Source organism: Cardiocondyla obscurior, linkage group LG07 (assembly GCF_019399895.1).
Source record: "Cardiocondyla obscurior isolate alpha-2009 linkage group LG07, Cobs3.1, whole genome shotgun sequence".
NCBI classification, from domain to species: domain Eukaryota; kingdom Metazoa; phylum Arthropoda; class Insecta; order Hymenoptera; family Formicidae; genus Cardiocondyla; species Cardiocondyla obscurior.
Window position 1 is genome coordinate 8,136,232 of NC_091870.1, and position 21,413 is coordinate 8,157,644.

At 49.6% G+C, this 21,413-nt stretch overlaps 2 protein-coding genes across 4 annotated transcripts in view; one reads left to right on the forward strand and one right to left on the reverse strand.

Moving 5' to 3' along the window:
- On the reverse strand, positions 1–2,511 carry Mrpl50 (mitochondrial ribosomal protein L50). Of its 2 annotated transcripts, none has more exons than XM_070659595.1 (5): positions 2,206–2,511; positions 1,954–2,057; positions 647–849; positions 312–431; positions 1–213 (listed from the first exon to the last, which is right to left on the reverse strand). In XM_070659595.1, exons 1-5 carry the CDS (start codon positions 2,491–2,493, stop codon positions 80–82), a joined length of 849 nt encoding a protein of 282 aa, XP_070515696.1. In that variant the 5' UTR covers positions 2,494–2,511; the 3' UTR covers positions 1–79. The 2 variants fall into 2 exon arrangements, with proteins under 2 accessions (XP_070515696.1, XP_070515697.1); XM_070659596.1 differs by having other exon boundaries at positions 2,210–2,386.
- Positions 2,508–21,413, forward strand: part of Skd (mediator complex subunit skuld) — a 25,548-nt gene continuing 6,642 nt past the window's right edge. The window contains exons 1-8 of one of the 2 annotated variants that reach the window (XM_070659580.1): positions 2,508–2,748; positions 13,535–13,880; positions 16,635–16,803; positions 17,297–17,442; positions 17,538–17,976; positions 18,993–19,142; positions 20,350–20,920; positions 21,069–21,275. In XM_070659580.1, coding sequence (XP_070515681.1) covers positions 2,680–2,748; positions 13,535–13,880; positions 16,635–16,803; positions 17,297–17,442; positions 17,538–17,976; positions 18,993–19,142; positions 20,350–20,920; positions 21,069–21,275 — 2,097 coding nt within the window. In that variant the 5' untranslated portion in view covers positions 2,508–2,679. The remainder of the gene's footprint in view (positions 2,749–13,534; positions 13,881–16,634; positions 16,804–17,296; positions 17,443–17,537; positions 17,977–18,992; positions 19,143–20,349; positions 20,921–21,068; positions 21,276–21,413) is intronic. The other variant, XM_070659581.1, reaches the window with a different exon arrangement.

Sequence of the window (21,413 nt, forward strand, 5' to 3'; positions counted from 1 at the left end):
TATGATTATTTAACAAATTTATTGTTATTTACAGAACGTAGCTTTTGTAATTTGTTTCTCGTGATCTATAACGATAATCTTAAATCTTTAACTGCTCGTCCAGCCACGGATAGTCCTGTATGTGGCTGGGATATTTCTTCTTGTACTTGAGACCGGTCACGAGCGTAGAACTTTTTGGGAACGCAGTTTTGCCTTTGAACATCGTGTCGGTGTCTAGATTGAAAAGAAAAAGAAATTAGAAAATTATCGCTGCTTAAACAATCGTCTGTAAGTATATATTGTTGTAAAGAACTGTCTATGAGATATCTCACCTGGGTGGAATCGATAATAATCCTGTTGAACGTGCAAATTCTTGGGCAAATCTATTTTACGTAGCGCTTCATATGGCGTTGTGCTTTCCACCGGTGTCAAATAAAATCGTTTCAAGTCTCCTACGTATGTAAAATTCATACTTAGTCATTATTAAAAAATTTCATGTAAAGAAGCAAAGATTTGTCACTTTATAATTAAAAAAAAAAATAATCCAACAATTGCAACAGTTTAAAAAACTCAAGAGCTCACCAGTTTTGTCTTAACATTGGTAGAATTTTTTTCTTTACATTGACAAATCTTTGATCCTAACTAAAAGAAATTTATATTCGCTAACCAATATTCTCGATAGTATAAAGCAGCGAGTTCGGGATGGAATACTTGAATTCTTCCTCGCAGGCGACGAACAGTTTAAAGCGAAGTACCAGATCATCGAGTTTCGCGTCATCGTTGTGAGGTATATTTTGACTCTTGCATATGCTGTCGATCCTCTCGGCTGTATTTTCTAAAGGCTCGTAAGACTTAAGCGGCCTCAGAAATCTGAAAGCAGAACCACGGTTCTTTAAAATAATCGACAGCGCGAGGCTTCGCGGTGCGCGAGTAATTAAAAAAAAATCCGCAAAGTCTCGGACTCTGACCTTTGGTAAAGTAAAGGAATTAAGTATAATTAAAGTACTACCGGAATGAGAAAAGGAGTGGGAAGTAAATGATATCGCATTATCGGCCGCCGCGAAGGTGCTCGATTTTCCAGCCGAGGGTCTTCGCGCTTCAGACTCGTGCCGAATTTTTCGCAGTCCGGGAAAAGGTCGCTCTCTTTCCGCTTCCGTCTTTCTCGCGCGGTGAAATTCGTGACGCGCGAGAGGAAAGGACAAAGGGCTCCGGGAGGGGTTGCGCAGGAAGGGAGAGGAGATCGATGCCCGCCGGCCGTACGGTGCTGCCATCGCGGGCATCCTCACCCATTGGACGACGCGGTGCATCGCGGGACCCTGGTGCCCCGCGTCAAAAGTCGCGAAACGACGCGGCGTGCTTTCGCAAACAATAATCAATAATCAATCTCCCGGTGTATCACGGACGCCGCGCGGTGCCGATCGCGACCGCCTTCCCACGGAAGCTGACATCTCCCTCGTTCGCACGAGCCTTCCGACCGCGTCGTTCGGCCGCGAAACGGTGCTTCTAGTCTCTAAAAAACGTCTCGCCCGTCAAAAGAAACTCGCCGCACGGAATATTAACCTCCTCGGGGCCGGATAAATTGATTCCGGACGAAAATCGCGCCTCGGAAAAAAATCAAACTGCGATCCGCGAGAGATCAGCTCGCGAGTTTCGTTTCTGGACAAGAGAGATCTCCGATCTTCGGTTTTACTATATTTTTTAACGCGCCGCGGCGTCGAGATCGACGCGGGTCGAATTATCCGAAGTTGGGGAGTGTAGGCAGTGTAGCGTCGACAGTAGGTGGAGGCATCGAGGACGCACGGTCCTGAGGACCTGTCAGATTCGCCGGGCGATTGGCCGCGGTGCGTGTAAGTGGGGGCACGATTAATAATGGCCGCGGAGTGACCGCCGTGAGCGAGGCAGCGGCGCGACGCGGGTCTAATTTCACGGCGTTCGGCTGGTGCGTTGCGACGTGTCGGACGCGATCGCGCTTACCCGCGGGTGGTGAGCGACTTCTTGGCGGAGCTGTACAGCCCCTTGACTTCCTTCCTGGCAACCTTGGAGCTCCCGTGCCGGGCGAAAACGCGGTGTGCGGTCACCTGCGAAAGAATGACCATTACGTTAGTGAGGCGCGTGCCGTCGGCGACGATCGGTTGAGTGGCGGGCGTGCGCGCGCGCGCGCGCGCGCGACGGCACCGCGATGGGTGTGTGTGTGCGCCGTCCGGGATTATCGTGAATCAAACTTACTGACCGTGTTCGCGGCGAGGATCGCCGATGTACTCTTAACCGCGCTGGCGAGCGAGCCATGCCTGATGAGCGCCGCCATCTTTTCCACGCTCGTAGTCGTCGTCGTCGCCGTCGTCGCGGTGTCAATAGCAGCAGTGACGGTGGTGGTGGTAGTGACGGTAGTGGAGGCGGAGGTAGCGGCAGCAGCAGCGACGGTAGCCGCCGACGGCAACTAGAACTGCGGCAGTGAGCGTAAGGGGGCGCACCCGGCGGCTGCGCTTGTTGTTTCCCATCGCCGCCCGTCGCCATTTTACGGTCGCCATTGAGAAGTGAAAACCCTCCTAAATGCACGGGACCGAGTGAATAAATCGCGGGGTGACCTGGTCCGCCCGTAGCGCGAAGCCCTCGTGCCGTGCGGGATTCGCGGTCGGCGACGCGAAGCCGCCGCTCGTGTGTTAGACTACAAACAAGTGTACGGCGTACGATGGAGAAGCCATGACGCATCCGTCGCATCAAACCAACGGCGCCAGCCTGGAGGACTGCCATACGAATTTCTTCGCCCTGGTAAGTGATCATTCGCACGACCCGTTGCAACTCCGATTTCAGTATCCGCTTCCCGACCCGCCGACTATCGCGACGACCCCCGATAGATTTCCGGATTCCCCGTTGCCGCGCGTCGTCGCTCGGCGAACGCGATCCCGCTGGAGAACGGGAGCGAGGGCTCCCAAGGTGGCTGCCGCATCACCGCCGCCGGCATCCCGCGGCCCTGTACGTCACGTCGCGACGACAGGAGCACGAGCGTACGGGCGAGCGTGCGAAAGAAAGAGAGAGATAGAGAGAGAGAGCGCGTAGGATGACCACCGTCGTCGCGCCCCGAACGTTAACCTATATTCGCCGCGACGGCGACGTCGCGGCCGATTGTCCGCACTCGTTTCGCCGCTGTTGACGTCGACATCAGTGTCAACGTCGTCATCGCCGTGGCCGCGCGCTCGTGCGGCTGTTGTGTATCGTCCGAGTCCTTCTCGTCCCCTCCCTCTCCTCCCCCCCGTGGCTGTCCTCGCCGACGGCCCCGTGCGTGAGTGCGTTCGCGCGTGTGTGCGCGCGTCAGTGAGATTTGAAGTTTTGTTGTGTCGTAGCCAATGTCACGCCTGATTCACGTCAGACCGCCGAGTCTTACGGTACGCTGTGCGAGATGAAAAAAGAGAGTCGGCGAGCGAACGAGCGAGAAGGAGAGAGAAAGAGAGAGTTGCTAGTGGGAGGCGCGAGGAAGGAGGGAAGAAGTGACCGCGAGAGGAGAGCGGAGAGCAAGCGAGAACGCAAGCGAGCAGGCACGCAGTGTCCTATAGTCCGACTCTTTCGCTCTCTCTCTCTTTCTCTCTTTCTCGGTCTCGTAATATCGCTCGCAGGCCCGAGCGCGCAGCGAGAGACTCGATTCTCGGTATCGGTCGCGGGTCTTTTCCAGCCGTGAAAATTCCGCGAGGGAACCGCTTCCCGGACTCTTTTTTTTTTTTCGCGAGCCGCGCGTGGGTAGGGGAGGGAGAAGGAAACGGCGGCGCTAGAATGGATATAGCGGCGGCTTTCTTTCTCTCTCTCGCGCGCCCGTCCGCTCTTTCTCTCGCGTAACATTCCTTTCGCCTCGGCGACTTGTCGCGAGGGAGGCAGCAACGTGCCGCGTCTTACGTCGCGTCGCGCCGGCCGCTTGTCGGATGAAAACTGTGTCAGGCGATTTTACCGAGTCCGCGGTCTTCGTCGCGCCGCGTTCGTTTTTCGGCCCGCGATTTGTTTCCACGAAAAAGACGCGAAATCGCGACGGGCGCATGCGAGATCGGCCGTTACGCGTCTCTATCCGCCTCTGCCTACCTGCGAGGGGACCCTCCTCGCGGCCTCTCTTTTCGCTTCTCCCGTGCCCGAGCGCTGGCTGTATTTTTTTTTTTTTTCTTTTTTTTTCTCTTTTTTTTTCCTCCCCTCTGTCTCTCTCGCTCTTTCGCCCGCGTACGTTTCGCCATGCGTGTGCGCGTCGCGCTCGCACACTCATCCAACGGCAAGACTAACGGCGAGGCGGACGCATTTTTCTGCCGCTCGTGTGCTGCGGCCCGCGTTCCCACAGCACAGCTAAACGTCATTGCGTACGGACGACGCCGCCTTCCTCGGGCATACCTCGTTCCCTCTGCACTTCTGAACCAGCGCGATAGGCGAAGGCGAACGTGATATCTCTTTCCGATTCGGAAGTACGGCGAAAACGTACGGCATCTCTCGACGCGTTTACGATTTTACGCTTTGCCGACCATCGGCGGTAGCCAAATTTCTCCTGCGGCCAAACTTGTCGCGAGATATCTATATAAGAGATTCTTTCGTGTAAATTAATTGACAAGGCGAATGATAAAATTGAGAGCCGTCCCTTTTTTAGTTTTTTATTTATTTATTAGGGACACTTATTTTATTAAAAAATTTTTTTTTTTTTTTTTTTTAGTAGAATGTAAAAATGTAGAGTTAATAAATCATAACTCGGTGTAATGAATATCCACGCACGTAGGTAAGAATAAATATAACAGTGTAGATAAATGGATTGCAAATATGTGAATCGCCGGTAGTAAAAAATCTAGGAAATTGTTTAACGCGAGGTGCTAGGAAAACAAGTTAAAAAAATTGCGTGCCAGAAATAGACATCGTTTCTTCAACTCCTGCGTATCACGTCGTTTTGTACGTTATAAAACACACGTAAACATATTTTTCGCCTACATGTCAGTCTAGAAAATGCGTCACACGTAGAATTGCTACGAAACGCGGGTTCGATTGTTTTTTTTATAAATATCTTTTTTTCACTTTTTTTTTTTTTTATTTCGAAGACGAGCTGTTTGTTGCCACCGAGATACGCTTAGTTCGAGATCACCGAAGGAAAAAAAAAACCTCAGGCTCTCTTCTTGCGTGTTATTTTCTGCGTGACACGTGCCCTTTCATTCGCCGATGCTTGGCATTGCGTCCCGAAACCATTTCTCTCACTTTTCAGACAATCGTGGGTTTAAAAAAAAAAAAAGAAAAAAGAAATAGGAAAAAAAGAGGGGAGATACGTCGTTTGCATATTTCACAGTCGGTGAAATTTGCGCCTGTAACGCGCGCCGGCCTTTTACAATGTAAAAGGGCTGACCAGAGGCCGTTGGTTTTGTGCTGGTCCGAAGTTGCGCTTTAAATCGGCGCATTTCTGACGGCCCTTTGCGAGCTTTTATGAAAACCCGCGCCCGCGAGCTAATTCGCCTCATCGGCGAATGTATTTTATTCGATTAAACGCAATATAAACACACGCGCGAAATTATTGCGAAATCCGGCGCGCGGAGACCGTTTGATCGCGATCGCGGCAGCTATTGACATCCCAATTATTTTCTTTATGACGCGGGAACATGCGCGCAAGAATTAATGCAATTTAATTAGATGCCAATCGCAACTAGTGATCTGAATAATTGTGTAGATAAAAGGAAGAGCGTTACAAAGCGCTCTCTTTCTCTCTCTTTTTTTTTTTCTCTCCCCTTCTCTCTCTCTCTCGCTCTCTCGGCTGATGGATAGATGGTACACTAACACGGTCGCGTAATTCGATCGATAATGCGGCTTTAATTTCAATTAAATTACGTCTTTGCGTATCGATTCGGCGTGACAACACTCGCGCTTTCCTTTACCTCGGGCGAATTAATTCACCGGAGACGGTTATATAAGTCCGCCTAATTAATATTTTCACACGAGAGAAATCGATTTGCACGGTGCCGCAAAGGAGCGCAATTGGTTGACAATGTTTCAAGCTCACCTCGGTCAAAATCGAAGGCTAAATGCACGCGTTCACGTGCCCGGTTTCCGAGCAATTGTCTTTCCCTCGTATTCACGTGACACGAGTCTTTTTTTTTCTTTTCTTTTTTTAACGGCTTTAAGTGGAAAACGACCATGTGCATTACGGCACAATAAAATGACGTAAGAGCGCGGAGAGCGATAAAAGAATGCGTAATCTTATTATCATTAACATCGGCTCTTGGTAGTTTGAAAAATCCACCGGGGCTTTTTTTTTTTCCCCTCCGCGAAGAGTCGTTTTGGGATGATTGTTTCGCGAGGCACGGCGAACGCTGGAATTTACCCGGTGACAAGTCTGACGAGGCGAAAACACGTGGAGATTAGGCCTAATTAAGACAACTTGTAACAACGTCGGTACAAGTCACTTACAAGTTTCAAACCTCGCGAAGAAATCGCCCGCGGCGGTTTCTCGCTGTCCACGATCTCCGCGTGTTTCGCGGCAAAACTCGAGCGATCTGGCGTAACGTAAGAATATTTTCACAGTGGTACTCAATTTTTCGGGCCGGCCGCCGGACGAGGAAAACGCGCGTCGGTCACGCGTGCGTAATCGGATTAATTAAAGTAGCAGGGGGGCACGCAGAGGGGGGAAAGCGAACGATGTAATCGATTAGTGAATTTCGGGAAGAGTTTCAATTTGAAAATGTGGTCGCGGGCGTAGCTGCGAAAATCGAGATACCGCCGAAAATAAAATTCGCTAGAATAAAAACTGTATTCATTTTTTATTTTATTATTAATTTTTTTTTTTACGGGATACATTTATTTTTCGATACATATTGAAATTAGAGGTAATTGAAACGAATATACATCGACGCGCAATGAAATATTAAAAGTAAAGTAAACTGGAGTTTATCCCGGTATTCCGAAATGCGAGTTTTGTACAAAAAGCAGCACGGTGCGCGATTAATACTAACCGAGACGGTTTGATCTCGTAATTAGAGTGATTAGCGGGGGATTAAGTTTCTCATTATTGAGCCCAATTGACATCCTTGACGCGACCGCGGTCGCTTTTCGCAAGCTTCGACAGGTGTAATTTACCGAACAGTATCGCGTACGCATCGGAATATCCGTCTTCTTCGGTCACAACGGCGACGATCTCATTTGTTGTGGCGTGATGAAAATTACGTTTGTGAAATCGATCGACCACTTTATCGGGTAATCGCGTCTTGTGGCGGACCGCTGAGATGAGAACGACCTCGTGGTGTTCTTACCGAAAAGTTTAGATCGATTTAACGACCGCAAGACGTATACATATTGTTCCTTGAATGCGGTCGCCTCCACCAGTTAATTAAATTTTTTTTTTATTAATCGTGATAATCGAAGTCTTTTTTAATTCCAAGCTCGGTGTCGAGTGCTCTTTCCCAAAACGTAATCTCAATCGAACAAATTGATACAGCGGTGGATTTATTAAAAACCATTTATTAATCGATTTCGCAATTGTGTATTTCGCATAAGTAACAGGATAATTCGTCTTCACTGTTAAAATACAATCACTCTCGAAACGAAACCCGACGCGGCACAGAGACCACCTGCACTTATCGATTTCCGAATTTCCGTCGATTCCGTAGGCCCCTCCCTCCTCCCTCTCCCCCCGTTCGTTTCCACCGCACTTCTGAACTGGTATCGCGGCGAGTTAAAGTGAAAGAAAGTATATTCGCTTCGCTCTAGCAGCGTGTGCACCGGTTAAGAAGCGCAGGCCCCGCATGAAAAACGTCTCCCTCGTCCCACCGGGCGCTCCGACGGGGCCCCCCTTCGTCGCGAGGGATTCGCCATGGTAAAAACGGGCCACCCTGTATACGTTTATTTCGCGAGTTTGGGAACCGCTGGGGCGCAGCTTTACGCGGCCACGTCGCGGCGTTCCAACGACTCCCCGGCGTTCTTCACAGGCGTAGGTACGTCAGGCACGCGGCGGCGGCTCCTCGGCGGCATCGGCGAAGTCACTCGGCTAGATTATGCTGAAACTGGTGCCTCTCGCCGGGAGGAGGCGGTAGGGGAAGCCGCGAACGGCGGTGGTCCCCCGCCCAGGCCTAGGTGAAAGCCTTGCACCGACTCGCGAGGACGCGGGTTACGGTGGAAGAGCCACGGAACACGGAACACCGTGTCGAGTTTCGCTTTGCTTTTACGCCGTTCTCTTCGCGTTCTCCCATCGCCGATAAATACGTAAAAAGAAAAGAGAGAGAGGGGGGAAAAAAAAGGAAGAAAAAAAAAAAAGAACATTGCTCGTTCGTTCCGTCGTAAGCGATTTCCGTTTCTACGTGCGATGCTCCGAGATGCGCCAGGGACGCTTGGAGATGGACAGGGTCGCGACTCCGTAGCGCGAGGACGATTATCGGAGGCGAAGTTTTTCGAACCGTTCGAAAGCCGCGATCTAGCCGACTCCGGGAAACAAGGGAGAAGGGACCCCGAAGGAGCACGGCAACGTGGAGGCCGATTCCCCCCGCTGAGACAACGGCTGGACCCTGAGTCGTTGCCCGGCTTGTCATTCTCGGATTCCGAATGCTCTACGTCTTCTTTACTCGTTCCTCCCCTCCGCATCCTTCGCGCACCCTTCCGTCCGATCTTGATTAAAAATAGAACGAGCGCGAGGATATCGCGGCCGATTAGAAAGCGAACAATGCGCGTGCAAGGTGTACCTCGATCCGGCCCGTCTCTTTCGCTTCGCTGATTTCTTCGCGGTTTCGCGTTGGCAAACTCCGCGAGATAGCGATCGCGTGGTGCGATCTCGGATCTATCCTGACGGAAACAAAAAACGGAAAGAGCGCGAGGTATAATAATGAATGAACGCCGAAACAGTCGCAAGTAAAACGAGGCCCGTTATTACGTCGACGGTTAGCTTTCTCTCCGGCCGGAGGAAGGATCGTCCGCTTGATTTTATTTCGATTTACTTCGGTGCTCCGCCAAGCTCCGGGTTTGTCTCTCTGCACGCGACCGATTCGCACGACGTCGTCGTCGGCATCCGCGATGCAGCGCAGCGCGCCGTAGGTTACGCACGACGCATCTTCAATGTTACCGCGCTTTCTTGCGTCTCGTGTCCCATGCGGCCGATGCCACGGTAACCCAGGGTGCCTTCTTCACGAGGCTGATTTTCGTTCCGGCGAAAGAGCCACATCCGGACCCTCTCGCGCGCCCGAGGGTCCTTTCTAGGCGAGAGGCGCGCGACCGCGGGACACCCTGTATAGAGCACGGAGAACGTCAGGCTTGCGGGAATCTACCGTGGAGCAGGCTCTCTCGGCTAAGGCGATTACAACGCGAGGATCCGTGAATCTACTTTCGAGCGGCTCGGCTCGGCTCGTTCGCTCGCTCGTTCGTTCGCTCGCTCGCGAGAATTCCGCCTCGTTACGCACACGCATAGCGACGTAACGTTCGTGCTGCTTTAACGGCGACCGGCGTAAGGAGGGCAGTAACAGAAATGGGAACCTATAGCAGGCGGGAATGCTCTCTGGTACCGTAAATACGTTGCAACGCAATAAAAATAGAATGCGGGATACCCCCGCATCGATGATACGCCGCATTGATATTTTAATCGCGGCCGACCCGCGCGACGCGCGTCCGTCCGGTGTAGGGCCTTCCTTTAAAAAGGAAAAAAAAAGAAAAAAAGAATTTTTTCTTCTTTTTTTTCCCCACACGTTCGTGCCTCGTCATCGGCCGGCGGCGCCCCGCGAATTTTCCGCTCGGGTGGCTCGACACCACGCGTAAAATCTCGATTCATCTTCGTCGTCGTTCGGCATTATCTCGGACTGATTGTCGGATCGCTCCTCGTGTACGATTTCATCTAAACGTTTCAACAACCGGCGGCGATCTACGTCGAGGCATCCATTTCGCGATATTCGATACGCGCGAAACGTTCCCGAATATCAAGCCGCTCTTCGCAGGGACACCGAGATTCTCGCGCCTCCGACGTTTCTATAATGCACCGCGGTGCGAAATGTATCCGCGAGCCGGCGGTGGGATTACCATAACAGTCGTCTAGAATGCGAGCCTCGCGCGACACGTTAGCGTCGGCCGGATCTTCCCCCGTGGACGCGCGAGAAAAAGGTACAGGCCGGCTAGAAGGGAGAAGAGACGGAGGTGGCGGAGGCAGGCTATCCGAAGGTAGAGACCGAGGGAGAGAGAGAGAGAGAGAGACGCGGAGGCGCGCGTGGACGGATGGTTCGAGGGGATATGGGGGTTTCCCGAGTGGAGTCGAACGCGCGAGCCCACGCGGGCGGCCTTGCACGTCGCCTTGCTTGTATTGATCAGCGGGCTTGACAGCCCCGTAGCGTTACGGCGGGCGCCTTTGGTGGCTCGCTGCCTCTCGCTCGCTCTCGCGGCGGGTCGGGTGCCGCGAATATTTTGTCTCGTCGCCGCCGCCGATGGTTGCACGCGCGCGCGAGTGAGAGAGAGGAGAGATATCGCACGGCGGCACGTCGGTGTGCGATAGGCGCCACACGCGCGCGGCGTCCCTACCTTCCGACGGTGCGACGTGCCGTCCTCTCCGCGGAAGGCGCGGAGAGCGTATCGACCGATCGTTACGCCTCCACGAGACTCGGCCGCCCGCGTACCACGCACTCTCGAGAAGGAGATGACGCTTCTCTCGCCGCCGCGCCGCCGCCGCGAGGGGACCCCGGGGGGATTCGTCGCGCGGCACGAATAGCCGAGAACCGCCGAGATTCCCATCTCTGAGTCTTGAAAATTCTGCGCCGCGTCGCGCCGCTCTAGATTCGACGCCGGCGGAATTTCACCGGCGGGAGACGACGACGACGACGACGACGCTGCGCGAGAGAGATATCTCGCGGAGATCCTGACCCGGTCACCGGGCCGCTGGGCGCCGCCGTATCCCGAAAGGCGATGCCCCCGATCTTCGGGGAAAATTCATATCGATCGGGGGGTCGCCGCGTGTCGGCGAAACTCCGCTATCCGCAGCTATGGCGAAAATACATGACCGGGTCAATGCAGAGAGCGCTGACATCTCTCCAATTTACCGCGTGGGAAATCGATATGCACGCGTTTAGCCGGATGTGCCTTTCCGAAAAAGCAATCCCGTCGGCGCCCAGTTTTCGAAATTAAAACCCCATGCCGGGTAAACGCCGGAGTCGCTGCGTTTGGGAGAAATCGACTCGGCGCGTTTAATAGATAATAAAAAAATGTCCCGTTCCAAAGCAAACGTCTTTAAAAGAAGCAATCGCTTTATCTCGCGCGTAAAAAAGCATGTAACGCGCAAGGGGTGGGCGGAGGGCACGTTTCACTCAGGATTTCGCGCTCTCTCCTCGGAAACCCTTTGACATGATCCGCGCGGGATTCCTGAAGGCGCCAAGATCTCATTACCTGCCTGCGCGGTGGTTGTATACACATTTGAATCGTTCTGATTATGTCAGCTGGTTCTCTGACGTAAGGAGACGCCCGGCGCCGATTGGACGACGGACGCGCGCCCACTCGGGGCCGCTACGCGCGCGCGTGCGCTACCGGCTCCCCTCAAAGTGGCCGGGAACCCTCGGATGCATCGGCAATGGCGTCACAAGGTATCTGCCGTCGTCCTCCGGAATTCCTCCCGGTCAAGCGCGAAGGCGCGACTTTCCGTGCCTCCGTACGCTCGCGCGTAACTCCCCCGCAGGTAAATCTCGGCGAGATGAAAACGAGACGAGGCGAGGAAAGGGTGTTCACCTCCCCAAAATCGCGCCCGTCCGTCGGAGGCGAAAAAGTATTCCTACGATCGCGCGAGAGCCCTTATCAGGCAGATATTTCTGAACCTCTAATCGCGACGGCACCCAAGCGGGACCACCCTCCCTTCCCCTCCCCCCTCCGAGAATCGCAGATTCAAGCGGGCCTTTCGGGTTATTGTTTCGTATAATACGCGCGTGTTGCGCGCTCCGTTGTCAATTGAATCGACGACGAAGATGAGGTGGAGGAGAGCGCATCCGCGCGCGCACGCACGCATCTCCGAAACGCGCACGCGTTTGGGTGCGATCGACTCCCATGACGCGCGCGTCGATGACTCGCCGTTGACCGCGCGACGGGACACCCCGTCTCCTAATCGCGGGAGAACGGGCCGGGGACGGGGGGGTGGGAGATGGCCGGGAAGCGCGCGTCGGATCAGGTGCGATGAAGACGCCGAATCCGGGGTGAATGGACTCCCTCTCGTTAACGGAGATAGGACATTTTCCGTCAATGCATCCGAGCGAGTCCGCGCGCGGAGAACTTCGGCGGCTTTGACGTTGACCTTACGCCCGACGTTTCCTCGATGCTGCTTCGTCGATTTAGAACGGTCTTCATTATACCCCCGATGTATTTTTTCCCTTCGACGAACGTATCGATAATTAGCGGCGAAAAAGAGCCCCCGGCGGCGGAGAGCGAGGTTCTTTCGAAAAACGAAATTTTAACAGCTGCCTCTCGGAATAAGACGCAAATAGAGCTCGGGATGCAAAGCAAGGTCGGGGAGAAAGTTGTTTCGCGACACCTGGCGCGGCAGGAATTTCTAAATTCCGAGGGGCCTCTCGATCGCGGAAAGAACGCAACCGGCGTCTTAAATATCGGCGTACACCGTGAGCGGTAGAAAAAGAAACGCCGTGCGTCAACGGAGCGCGCGATTAATTTTATCTCGAGTGTTGTAACGTTGCGAAAGATCGTACGTCTCGGAGACGTTTTCTCCGCCCTCCCCCTAGCCGCTTATCACGGTGACGCGATCGGCGAAGGTCAAGCGATTCGGCGACGGCCGGGTGTAGTCGAATATTTCGCGGCGCGAAATGGACCCGGTCGGAAGTGACGCTTGTCTCACGCGGAACGGCCGAAATGCAATTAATCAATCGGGTCAATTAGCTCGGGCCCCGGTAGCGCATGCCCGGCGCCGTTTTCCAGCGCGATTGTGAGCGCGATAATATGCGTTAGAATAAATTAGCGGCTTGTCACGTCGCGTGACAAATACAAACACACCGTGCCGTAAGGTCAAGGACCGACTCGCTTTCTCGGCGCACACGCGTCCACTTTACTTGGGTAATACGCATACCCGCGATCTCGAAGGATAATTTATTACCTCGCGATTTAAACGTCCGCTTCGCGAAGACGTTATTGCTGCCGGCCGTTCACGGCCAATGCTGGCTCCTTTGTTCTGTTAAGCGCACGCGGATTTCCACGGATGCATTTTTTATGGAAGCCGCGATACCCCCGCCGGCGGATCTGACCGACTGCCGCGGAAGATCTATATAGTAAAACCAGGTATCTCATTATCGCGAATTAAGCGCCGACGGGCTAACGGGACGCGGATGATTTTTCACAGTTAGATTCGAGCGATCCCGTTCGATATCGCTCACTTTTTTTTTTTTTTTTCAATTTGTCCTTTAGACGCGTGATAGTTGCGTTTCTTTCCCCGACGAGCACATCGTCTATTTATCGAACGCAGATCGCGTAATGGCGATTAACAGCTCCCGCGGTCTTAAGTGCAACCCCGGGAGCGTTCGTCGCAGCTTCCGGGGATCCCCTGCGGGTGCGAGATGTCACGTATCATCCGGATGATCGCTTGATTAACTAATTGTTGTTAATTGTTCGACAGACGTCCCTCTGCGGCATCAAATGGAGGAAGCTTGTATGGGGCGAGGTAGCCGGTGGCTTCGGTGGCACGCCCCTCGAGGACCCGGTGCTGTCGAGTTTCTCGCGATGCCTGGCTGGTGACATTCTCTGCGTGTGGCGACGAGTGGCCGCGACGCCGGCCACCTCCGGCTCGGCGGCCGCCACCGCCGCCGCCTCGGCGCCCGGGGCTGGCATCTTCGACCTGGGCATCGCGCCCTCGCCCGCGCCCCCGCCGCTCTCCCTCACCGCCGCCAAGGAGCTTTGGATCTTCTGGTACGGCGAGGAGCCCGATCTCTCCGGTCTGGTATCGCCGGAGCTCATCGCCTGCGGTAAGTACATCCGTCCATTCGTAAAACCACCCCCTCGCGCGCGCCTCGTCCCCGGGAGTCTTGGCTCACGCTTAACATACTTCGCGGTTTACACGCGCGTTGTTTAATTCAAATATATATAGATTGTTTTTTAAGCGGCGAATCAGGCAGCCAAAAATACTCGCGCTAGGATAACCGACGCGTGGCGAAGCTGCGATAGTCATTCGCGTGCATCCGGACCGCAGCGTACGGTCGCGCGTACACCGGGCTGGAAGTAGCAATTACGCGATGTTTATACACCGTTGTACGGCGTTTTACAAATCGCCGGCGAGAGGACCGTGACTCGGCTGAGTCTTGTTACGTAGTTTCGTAGAGGAAGTTTCGACACGCGAGAGACACGAAGGGGACCACGTTGCGTTAACGGATTCGCTCGCCGGTCAAAGGTCCTGGGCCGTTCGCACAAGATCCGCGGGGCTATACATCGCGTCGATATCGCCGGCTAGAGGCGGCCGATACAAAGACCCTCCGAGGGAAAAGAATACGATTAAAAGTGAAACTCGCCGCGGGTCTTTAGATCGCGATAAAGCGGTGACGTGTACAAACGCGTTGGCCTGTGAATCGTACATGAAATTATCACTTACCCGCGAGCTTTACCTTCTCCGGGCTACTTGGCCGTTTCGCACGTGCCAGTTGTTCGCCCCGAGCCGATTGCGTCGCGAATTTTTTCAACGACGCTCCTCGGCGATCGTTTCCCGGACTTAGTTTTCACGTCCCGCGGCCACGTCGTGAGTAAAGACCGGGTGTACGAGCTCGCGTCGTTTCGCGGTAAAAGCTCGCGGCGAGCCGGTCTCGTTCGAGGGACACCTGGACAAGTCCGTCGCACGGACACACGGCGAAGTTTTAAAGCTGCAAGCGGCCGGTTAATTATAGATTGGGTCAAGGAGCATGCTCAGTCATAATCGATCAGTTTAATAAATCACAGCTCTCGTTTTCTTTTCGCCAGACGTTGCCCAGGTCGATTTGGTTCGAAATGAAAAATCGTACGCATTCTCTTTCGCGATCCAGGCAAATTTAGATTTTTGTACATCCGGCGCTTAGTGTTATTTAATTAACGCTGGCGAGCGATAAAACGCCGAGTTTCAGGCAGCGGATCAATCGCGGCGCGACTCGTTTAAGGGATTGGGAAAAATCAAGTTCGCGTGCGATTTTGCCGTCGAGTTTTCCTTTTTAACGCTCGGGTTTACGCCGGCAGAGGCGATTATCGTACCTACGAGAGACGGACGTCGTCATCGCGCAAACGGACCAGCGTTCGAGCCGCGCCGGACCGAGGCCCGGCCGGCGGCGTTTCTCGACCGGCGGAGGTCGCTGAACCATGCACTTGTCTGCAACTCGTTGCAGCGCGCGGCGTATAGATCCGCCGTGTTGTGCATCGCGCCGCACCGCCGCGAGAAGTGCGCCAATTGCGAAACCGCAACGGTGGACCGGTCGAGATCGAAAACACCGCGCGACAATTTAACGGAGACAATCGCTTTCATTCGCCGGAGAATTGAGATAAGACGTCGGTGCCCGCGCCATCAGCTCTTATCGGATATTGATCTCCTTTCTCCTCCAAGACTGCGAGAGAGCGTTTTTGAATTATTGCCTCAATCGCGCCGGGCACGGAATTGATAAACGCCGCCGCCGTTCTTTCTTTATCGGATGCACGCGATAATTAATATCGAGATAAACGGAGTTGCAACTGGGCCAAGCGTATTCCGCGGTCTGAGAATAAAATATTTTTGTTCCTTTATTTTTTTTTTTTTCTTCTTTTTTATCGGGCCGCTTTACGTACGATTATCGCGGCGAAAGTTTCTCGATGAACGGATTTTGGGAGACGCGCGGGATGCAGCGAGAGACCACCGCGCGGCTAGTGGTCCACGAGAGATGCGACTCCCTCAGGCTCCGGTCATATCGATCGACGGAGAACACGTGTTCTCCCACCCAGTGGCTCTCAACGTCGCTGCAACTGCGTGTTATTGTAAAAGGCCAGGCTATATTTGACTTGGGAGATCTCTCGGCTCTCGCGCTAAATATATCTCGCGCCAAATTATTTCCATATATAGCCCGCGGTCGGAAGGGGGAGAGAACGGCGGGCACGTCCGAAACGCGTCTATCAATGACCGTCGGGATTTTCGAAACGAGACCGCGCGCCGAGATATCGTGATTCACGGGTCCTGTACGCACCTCCGAGACGAGCTCGTTCGCGTGAGAACAAAATCAGGGGAAAGCCGCGTTCGCTTCGAGCCCGCGGCACCGGGGGATTCTAAAACTTTTCCGTTTTCTCGGCCAGGCTTCTCTCCCTGCCTTCCGCGAAACGCTCACCGTCGCACGACGTGACGTCGCCGTGATTTTGCACGCGAATCGCGTTACTTTCACGTTAAATTCCGTCGCCGTTCGGAGGCGCGCGCCGCAAATAGGCGCGGACTTCACCTGCCGCGTACGCGGCCCGCGATTATCGAACGTACGAGCGAGCGATAATGAAATTGTTTGTCGCCGGGGGTTGAAAAAGAAAAAGCCGCTTCCTCTCGTTTAATTAGAACGGCAACGTGCCACCGTTATTTCCGCGTATTTTTAGAAATCGATCGTTCGCACGTTGCATTAGAGTATTTCAGTTCCTCTACGTTGTTCATTGTGCCGAAGGTACAAAGAGGAACGCTGGACGAACGAAGCGCTGACGGCTCCGTTCACGATCTTTTCTTTTTTTTTTTTTTATTTATTGCCCACTGTCATTTGCAGAAAGCGAGCAGGGCTCTTGGGAAAGCGGATTGTCGTACGAATGCCGGTCACTTCTTTTCAAGGCTCTGCATAACTTGATTGAACGGTGTTTGCTATCCCGTGACTTCGTTCGCTTAGGAAAGTGGTTTGTGCAACCTTACAATGGCTACGAGAAACACCGCTGCAGCAGGTAAGCACCTTGTTTAATGGCAACACCTGACGCTTTCCGCGTTTCGCAAAATATTTTCGCCGCCGACGACGCTCTTCGTTTTATTTCGAGAACGGGTAAATTCGTGGTAAAAAAAAAAAATACTCGTATCTCGGCAATAACACTCGTACTTTATTCGTTTTGTTACATAAAATTACATCTCGAGCTGTGCAACAGCGTCGTCGAGATTTATATTATGATTGAACATTATTAAATAAGTACAATGAATTAAACGAATAAATGTGTGTCGTATAATAAACGTGAATTTGATCGTTTAATATTTATAAAGATTATTTAACGAAAGATTGATATGACGGCACGAATACATAAATAAAATGTGCACGTATATCTAATTTTATGTGATAAAGAATGCAACGTATCAAGTGTACGAAGTATGAAAAACATGTTTCGGTGCAGATCACCGTATGGATTAAGATTGATAAATTTTTTAACATTTCTTTTATTATATTTGCAGTAGCCATTTGTCGTTCTCGTTTGCATTCTTCGTTCACGGAGAAAGCACTGTATGCGCAAGTGTGGACGTCAGGCAGCATCCTGCGGTGCGACATCTTACAAAGACATGTCTACAACGTACTCAGACCACCCAATCTGGCGTTAAAGGTATTATTTACTTCGCAGTCATAAAAGTTTACACATAATTAGCCTGACGACAATTTGAGAGTTATTAATGTATTTTTTTTTTTATCGTGTTCTAGTGATCTTAGCTCCTTATGGACTGGCAGGGACGTTAACGGGTCAAGTGAGTCGTATGGACAGTCAACTTCTCGAAGAGTGGAAACACTTTTATCCCATCAGTACCGGCAGTAACTCAGAGACCGGACTTCCACCCCTCGTGGAGGTCCTCGTCGGTGGCGTACGCATGCGTTATCCTTCTTGTTACGTCTTGGTTACGGATATGGATGATACGCCACCCGAAACTCCTCTTTCACCGCCAAGCAGCCCCATTACTTGCGACCGGCCGCTCTTAACGCAGCAGGAACTGAGCGCAGCCACCGAATTGCCGGAACGCGTGTGGGCAGAATGCACCTTGAGTTCACCAGTGTCCGCTTCCAAGACAGAATCTTCCACGGAACCTGGAACCTGGACGTTCGTGGAACCGACGCAAAAGTCTTCCTGTACCTGTTCGTGTTCGAAGTAAGTATGACGAATTTTCGCCTCTCATTTTATTTTGACTTTATTGCATTGTGCAGAATACTGTCTTTAGATTCCTGTTTCTTAAATTTCGACTATATATAAAAAATTAATTGTTTACTATGTAAGTTTTAATAAATCGTTAAATTATTTTAATTAATACAGTTAGTAGGCGATTACTTTGTTTTTATAATATATTAAATGCTATAGTAAACATTTAATTTTTACTTATATTGCGTCAGTTGAATAATGTAATATTTGCCATCATATTGGTTCCTGTTTGCATGTAATAGCACAGAATATAGAATCGTAGAATATCCAAATTATTATAGACAAGTAGTAATGTGTGATAGTTGTTGCAATGTATGCATGGAAATTTAGTCTTTGAACGGATGGCTCAAATGCAATTGTTCTTAATAGCCAGCTTATCACTTGCATTTATTATAAATTTACGTTTAAAATCGATAAAATGTTTATTTATAGATTTTAGATAAAACATGCAGATATAATTTTATTGATTATCTCTTTGTTGTAATAAGATATAAAACATTGTTCGTTGCATTTGAGCTTCTATAAAAGAAAAACATAAGACCGAGTATTAATGAAAGTTTAGTATGAATCCAATCAAAAGCTAAAAAGACTTAAAATATTTAAAAAAAAAAAATTATTATTTTTACAATCGTCTCTATTTTCTTACATATTTAAGTCATTGAAGACTAGCTTAAATTGACATCTCATTAATACATTCTTAGCTAATTATTTTTTCACGATAAAAAATGAGGTTGCTTAACTTTCGTGTTTAAAAATTAATCCGACCGTCAGGACTTGGATATGTGGACGGTTATTTCTTTATTAAATTAAAAAAAATATATATATAAGACTCAAAGTCTTATTTTATTTTAAACTAGTCTTTATATGTCTTTATATGACTTCATATGAGCTTTAGGATTTTATAAAGTGAAATGATATTGAAGAGATGTATTCGCAAGGAAACGAGATGTTAAATGCATCGGTTACAGGTATACGACCCCCGGGGGTTGGAAGAGCTTGGCCTCCTCTCAGGTTCAGAGGGAGAGGGTAGATAAAGGTGGACGGAGGATCATACCGTTTCACCGACGGTCTACCACTCAGTGGGACGCTTGTCCCTCTGTCCCTGCTAATGCCCCCAGGTGGGTAATTTTTAGGCCCCCAGTTATGAAGGGAGAAAGAGATCATTTTCATAATTTCTCTTAATCAATCACTGTAATAACGCCAGTTTTACATACGATCGTAACGATCCTTCATAACTTCACACGCAGATTCATCGCTTTCAACAACTCCATCATGTAATATATTCAAATAACTTGATGCACACATATTAATTAAATTTTAACTGTGTAAAGGTGCCAGGCATGTGTTTTTTTTTTTTTTTTTTTTTTAACACAGTCGAGCTGCGCGTGAAGAAAACCAAATAGCAGACTAATACTTGTTTATATTTGTGACGCGTAAAATTTTGCAAACGGTCTCGCAGATTAATTTAGAATTTTTCAGTGGATAAATCTAAATTTCCTAATGTTAATCACATGAATCCCATGGTGTAAGGCTGCCAATTTTTTTAATGTGTACTAATCCATTGTAGTAAGTACAGAATGTATACTTAACGTTAACAAATAGCCTTGTAACAAATTTATATTAATCGTATATGTTAGCGAATTATTTTCACATTGTGAAAACCAAGAAACATAACTCGGTTAATAATCTTTTATACACGATCTGTTTTGAAATAAACGTGAAAGTATTATCATGCGCATGATTCGGTAGATGAGTTTTGCTTTACATATAATTAGTAATATATTTTAATTCAGTTTAGTTATTTATTTTGCTTGTGATATACGTAGAAAATAGTATATGCTTTGCATGTGAATATTGTTCGATATTTCTAGCGTTCATTTTGTTACTCTATAAGTTGTCGGTTCTTTTATAATTATTTTTAACACATAACGAGCTTTTATTTATATTCATGCACATTTTGTATTTCGACAGGCACGGCATAAGCTTCTTCTCGAACAATTCATCGCCTCAGTAATAATATGTCTTATAGAGTTGCTACTTTATATATCATTAATGTGTTGGGAAAAATTAACAATAATATATCATTATTCTAACGTAACGTTAAAATATAGTTAAACGTATCTCGATGATATTAGAGAGCACCGTGATTTAAAGTGACATTTTAATGATCTAATTTTAAAGAAATACCATTTATATTAAATCGTTTGAGCTTAATGTCACTTTAAATTATCACTCTTTGATGTTAGTATTTTTAACTTATATTTTTTCTAATCTCAAAAATTATATATCTGTTCGTGCATAATTAATTATTTAAAAATTGAATAGATCGGTACTGAGTAGAACGGAAGCACCTAGTACACCACCGGGTGGTCCACCTTCCTACTCACGCGGACCACCAACGGGAGGAGATTGCTTACCGGTACCGTCGGTCGGCTCACCAGGTTCGCCGGCACCATCGCCTCTTTTGACTCCGCACTCCGAACCGGCGTCGGTCCCACCTGCGGAACCAACGATGCCAACCCTTAGTCCGCAGCCTCCACCAAGTCATACAAACACTGCCCCACCCTTAACCCCGTCGCAAGGGCCCAAGTCTATTTCTTCCGCGTGCAACAACCAGGTGCACAGTCCGTCGGTCCCCGGACCAATATTGAAACGACCAATCTTGGTGTCTCGAGAATATGAAGGTGCTTTATTAGAAGACGAGCAACCTCTGTCCTGGCTGTACGATTATTCTCTCCAGGAAGCGTGGTTGAATCATCCTGTGAAGCGCTTCAAATCTATGAATATCAGTGGCCCTCCGACCACGCGAAGCAACGTTCTATACCCACCGATGAATTCTCAAACGCTCCAATCTCAAGCTCCTAAGTTAGAAATTAAACAAGAACCTGTCGCAGTCGTAAGTATTATCTATTATTAATAAAATAGATATAAAAATAAATTATACTATTAAAATTTAATATATATATTTTTTATTCATTTATTTATATAATTTATTTATAAAAATATAAAAATCGTAAATTTGCAATTGTATTTTGTGATGTCAGGGCGAGTGTATCGGAAGAAGAACAGATCCGTACGAGTTTGATGCAACAGGCGAGGAAAATGGCACGAATGTTGATGGTCTTAGACGACAAAGGGACGATCCGACTAAACCGGGATCTCTTTTCACTAGCGAAGGTCTCCAACCATCCTATAAAGATCTAGATCAAATATTCGACAATTCTGATCCTGATACTTCCAGCGACGAAACGGTAAGTACAAGCGTTTATGTCATTTTATTTATGTATGTCATTTTATTATATGTCATTTTATTTATATAAATAAATAAGAAAAATCGACAATATTAAAATGCTTAAAATAATAATTGTAACAGATGTTGGATAAGATGT

What these genes read in the sequence shown, in the direction of transcription:
- Mrpl50 (XM_070659595.1), bottom strand. Translation starts at nt 2,493, where the DNA reads ATGGCGACGGGCGGCGATGGGAAACAACAAGCGCAGCCGCCGGGTGCG. An exon ending in CCTCGCCGCGAACACGGTCA is followed by an intron (nt 2,058 to 2,205) that starts GTAAGTTTGATT and finishes ATTCTTTCGCAG; the next exon opens with GTGACCGCACACCGCGTTTT. An exon ending in TTATACTATCGAGAATATTG is followed by an intron (nt 432 to 646) that starts GTTAGCGAATAT and finishes TTACATACGTAG; the next exon opens with GAGACTTGAAACGATTTTAT.